The sequence below is a fragment of the Octopus bimaculoides genome, chromosome 2, assembly GCF_001194135.2.
Source record: "Octopus bimaculoides isolate UCB-OBI-ISO-001 chromosome 2, ASM119413v2, whole genome shotgun sequence".
Taxonomy (NCBI): domain Eukaryota; kingdom Metazoa; phylum Mollusca; class Cephalopoda; order Octopoda; family Octopodidae; genus Octopus; species Octopus bimaculoides.
This window is the reverse complement of record NC_068982.1, coordinates 46,618,021-46,623,019: the sequence shown is the minus strand read 5'-3', so window position 1 is coordinate 46,623,019 and position 4,999 is coordinate 46,618,021. Positions and strand designations below refer to the sequence as shown.

At 34.0% G+C, this 4,999-nt stretch overlaps 1 protein-coding gene across 6 annotated transcripts in view; it reads left to right on the top strand.

Moving 5' to 3' along the window:
• The window catches only part of LOC106875928 (tubulin polyglutamylase ttll6), a 426,314-nt gene extending 423,276 nt beyond the window's left edge, over nt 1–3,038 (top strand). For 5 of the 6 annotated variants that reach the window (XM_014924247.2, XM_014924246.2, XM_014924244.2 and 2 more), the window contains one exon: nt 2,074–3,038. In XM_014924247.2, the coding sequence (XP_014779733.1) occupies nt 2,074–2,264 (191 nt within the window). In that variant the 3' untranslated portion in view covers nt 2,265–3,038. The remainder of the gene's footprint in view (nt 1–2,073) is intronic. The other variant, XM_014924245.2, reaches the window with a different exon arrangement.
• The last annotated feature ends 1,961 nt before the right edge of the window (nt 3,039–4,999 follow it).

The window sequence follows — 4,999 nt, the reverse complement described above, 5'->3', positions numbered from 1 at the left end:
ATATATATATATATATATATATATATATATACGGGGCAGGGGGGTTGAAAAGTTCCCTACTTCAAGGGTGTCATGAAAGGCCTTCCGAGTTCTTTTACAGGGCTTAGAACAACTGAAAGACCATTGCAATAAGTGTGTGAAAGTGGAAGGAGAATATGTTAAATAAAATCATAATTTACTGATCCTCCTGCATTTTCTTTTACCCAGAGCCAGGAACTTTTCAGCACCCCCTCATAAATGATAATTTATATTCTAATGATGCTGTATCTACTGAATGGTTATGAATTTCATAAAGGGATTCCAGGTTCATTCTCACTTCATGACTGCTTGGCTAAGTGTCTTTGAGAATAATCTCAGGTCAACCCAAGTCTTGTGAGTGAAACTCTCTGGACATGTGCTCTGCAAGTGACCATCAGATGGATTATTCCTGTATTTCAAAGGTTTGACTTTATCACATGTTGTGTCACTCTGACTATGATGTAGGATTATTTAAAGGTACATGTGTTTGAGGAGTACTCAACCATTTACATGTAAATTTTAATGGGCAGGTTATTTCATTTGGTAGGGTATTCAGTTGACTGATGACTAAATAATGGAACTACTTACACATGGTTGGCACTTAAACCCAAGAACCTTTCTTTTATATTTTTCATACTCTAAAGATGAAATGAACATTCAGAACAGAAAATTAGAGTCTTCATGACAACAATTCATTCAGAACAATAGCAACAACAACAACAACAACAGCTTCCTCATCACCATCACCACCACCACCACCAATACTACAACTGCCATTCACCCCCAGTCCTATCATTATTATTATTTAACATCCACTTTTCTATGCTTGCTTGGGTCAAATGAAATTAGTAGGGGCAGATTTTCTATGGTCGGATGCTCTTCCTGTCACCCACCCTCACCCGTTTCTGAGCTAGGTTATATTTCCCATGGCTAGACATCGAAACAAACAACACTGCTTGTATAACAGTGATACATGTTTGCAACTATCACAAGATGCTAGGTCATTTCATATTATTTGGGCATTGAATTTTTCTTTAGAGGAATTTATACAATAACCTTAAAATGGTCAGAGAGAAAGACATGTAAATAAATATTGAATAGAAATTGTGATGATCTGCCATGGTGTGATATTGTGGAATGAGGTGATAGTTAGATATTACATTTCGCTGTACAATGTTGTGGTGTTTGGGTTGACTATATTGTATAACGTGATATTTGTATCGCCCTGTGTTACTGTATCGCATGGTGAAATATTATATATTATATATTAGTATAGCATGGTGAGATATTATATATTACCATATATAGTGATATATTAATATAGCATGAAGAATGATGGACTAGGAAAATCATTAGAGTATCTAATAAAATGCATGGTAGTATGCCTTTATGGTTTAAGTTAAAATCCTTCCAAGGTCAACAAAATACTGTATACGTCAACAACTAAGGCTGCTTTGATTGAATTATACCCCACTACCACCTAATTTCCAGTTTTGTACTTATGTAAGAAAATTTTAGCTTTTACTTGTTTCAGCCATTAGACTGCAGCCATGCTGCCTTGAAGAACTCTTAGTCAAGTGGATCAATCCCCAAACTTTTTTTTTAAAACCCGGTACTAATTCCTTCGGTGTCTTTTGCCAAACTGCTAAGTGGCATAAACACACCAGCACCAATTGTAAAATAGGGATGAGCAACAAACACAAACACAAAGATGCACACATGTATATATATATATATATACAAAGGGCTTCTTATAGTTTCCTTCTACCAAATCCATTCCCAAGGCTTTGGTCAAACTGAGGCTGCAGTAGAAGACACTTGCCCAAAGTGCCACGCAGTGGGACTGAATCCAGAACCATGTGATTGGGAAGCAAACTTCTTACCACATAGCCACTCTAAAGAAGGGTGTAAGGTAAAGCAAATTTTAAGGTAATGGTTTATTGTTCATCAGAACAGGTGTATTCGGATAATAATTCTCATATATATATAAAATGCCTGATATTTGTCAAGAACTGCTGTTGAATCTTCTGTTTAATGTGCATATATTTCTTTCAGATCTACCCAAGTTTTCTACTTCATGGAGTCACAGTTTGATGATTACTTCTGCCCCTGCGCCCCTAATCTATAAATGCAGTATGCTTCATACCAAGCCTCGACATAAACAAATTCTAGCAAAGAAATCGAAAGTTACCCATGGTTTGTATTCAGCTATTCGATCATATAAACGCACAACCACTCCACCATAACCACAATTGTCTCCCCTTACCACCAGAAGAAAAGAGATAAAAGTACAGATGGAAACTATTCATATAAGCTGTAACGAAGCTTAAATATTTTTTTCATGTTGACCACAACTTTTATAACTGGAAAGGACGAAAGTAAACAAGAAAGCAAAATTTAAGGTTGAGCTGGGACATAAATAACTGTGATATTTGCTTGTTATGTCATCTTTATAGATAACAAAAGAAATCTTTCAATAACTTCCTTTCAAAGATTTTGCATTGTTTGTTGCTGAATTGAAGGATGTATGCAATCTCAGAAAAGATATTTCTTTATGAATTATTGACAAATATATTATTGACAGTATGGCCATTTTATTGTTTGACATTCTGAATCCCAAAGGAAACCACAAAAGTTTTGTTCGCATTTTTATTATAACTACTCACTCACTTCACCATCTTTCTCTCTATCTTCTCTCTTTCAACAACTATGACTGCTAGTTCCCATGAGCAACAACTTCTTTTACACTGGATGTCATATGAAACAGTAGTACATGAAGTGTAATAGAAGTGTTGGAAGATACAAATAACAGTGCCAACTTCACATTAGTAAGCTAACGACTACCAAGTGACCTTTAAGCAAAACCATTCTTTTTTTTTTTTTTTTTGTTACAGAAATCTGGAAAATCGAAGAATATTTCTCTTCTAATGTCCTTTTTTGAATTGTTTCATATTGACATCCTACTTCTCTTGAATTTATGATTTGAATCTGATTAAAATTTATTCTATTCTGTATAAGTATGTAAGAATTTTTTGGGTTGTTTGTTTTTTTTTGTTTTATGTTTTTTTTTTTTGTTTTTTTGTTTTTTTGTTTTTAGAAATATTTCTACAAAATATAAACTTTTTGAAAAACTACCTGAAAGTTTTTTTTTTTCCTAATTCATTTTAACCCTTTAGCATTTAATCCAGTCATATCCTGCCCAAATATTTCAACTGTTCTATGCTCAAATCAGCCACTTCCAGTCGCTAGCATGTACTCTACATAATGACATTCTAAAAATAACATAATCACATCATTGAAATCTCATAGCTTTGAGATAATGCATGGCTAATTCCAAACAATATGAATAAGTAAGCATTACATGTGACAGAGTAATCTGAATGCTGAAGGGTTAAAAACCTTACCAGAACATTTTGTTTGTAACAGCCAACTGCCTACTTTTGCTATTTCAGCATTTTTTTCAGAAGAATTTTATGGTGAAATGAAAATTTCTGATGTCATTTTTCTTATTACAAGCTTTCCATTTTACCCTTTTCTGCCATTTATGATATGGGATTGCTCAATATTTTTGATGAGATAACTGTGAATCATTTTCAATGTTAAACTAAAGCACAGTTACCAGTACACTTCCTATATAAGTGATCATATCTTAATGCATTGATTGTAACCTTGTAGCAACTGACATTTACTTTATTGAATGACATACAAAGAAAATAAAGGCAGAATGATGCAAAATAACAGAATGAATTACATGGGTCAGTTTTGATTTCAGCCATAATAGAAATAACTACACATTTTATTTATATAACATAGCCAACGAAGAAAAGGCAACACTTAAGACCTTTCAGGGCCCTCCAAGATTAGTAGTAGGAGGAGCAGGGAAGAAAGTAAGAATGAAGCAGATTGTCTTTATCTACCCAGAGCTCAAGGAGGTTGAGACTTGATCCAATTTGAAATCCCTTACAAAACCACTGCAATTGGACTGGCAAAGTATCTTGAAACATCTAATGACTTGATGCTAAAGCATGTGTTTCTCCCAGCTATTGCTTCGATTCCTCTAAGAAATCCAACTGGAAATCAATGACTTTGGATGAGCCTGGGTATAAATGGCACATCTGTTAATGGCTTGAACACCAAATATTTCCATCTCTATACACTTTATTTATTTCACAATAGTTTCCTATCTAATTTTATTTGTAACAGCCAAACTGCCCACTTTTACTGCTTCGGTATGATTGTCTTTTTCAGAAGAATTTATGGTCCAATAAAGTTTCTGATGACATCTCTGTCACACATGCTTTCCGTTTGTTCCCATTCCTAATATGTAAGGTATGGGATTGCTCAACAGTGATAGACAAATATTAATTAAACCCTTATTAGTTTAAATAAGCATTAATGGTGCTCCCTTTTCCCTGGATGCAGTGGGAGATTCACAAGGAGCTGCATCACTAATATGGTTTCAAATATTTCTCTTGGAAATATTTCTTTCATAATATTAATAATAGTAATAATAATAATAATAATGATACGACAGAGCTGGGACCTATATACACTGGAAGCTATGACAACACTATGGAATAACAACAGAAAAAAGACGGTATAAATACACGCCAGAAAAGATCACAGAAAACGAGATAGCAACCATACTCTGGGATATGCCAATACCCACAGATAGAGAAATTAAGGCCAATAGGCCAGATATAGTTGTCAGAGATCACGAAGAAAAAAATGCTTTCTAATTGATGTATCAATACCAGCAGATGACAATGTTTCCCTAAAAGAAATGGAGAAACTTTCAAAATACAAAGACCTGGAAATAGAGGTAACTCGAACGTGGAATCTAAAAACAGAAACAATTCCTATCATAGTAGGTGCCTTACGTATAATAAAAAAATATATTCAGACAAATACATAACAAAAACACCAGGACTTACAAATATATATAACATACAGAAAATTGCACTACTGGGCACTGCACACA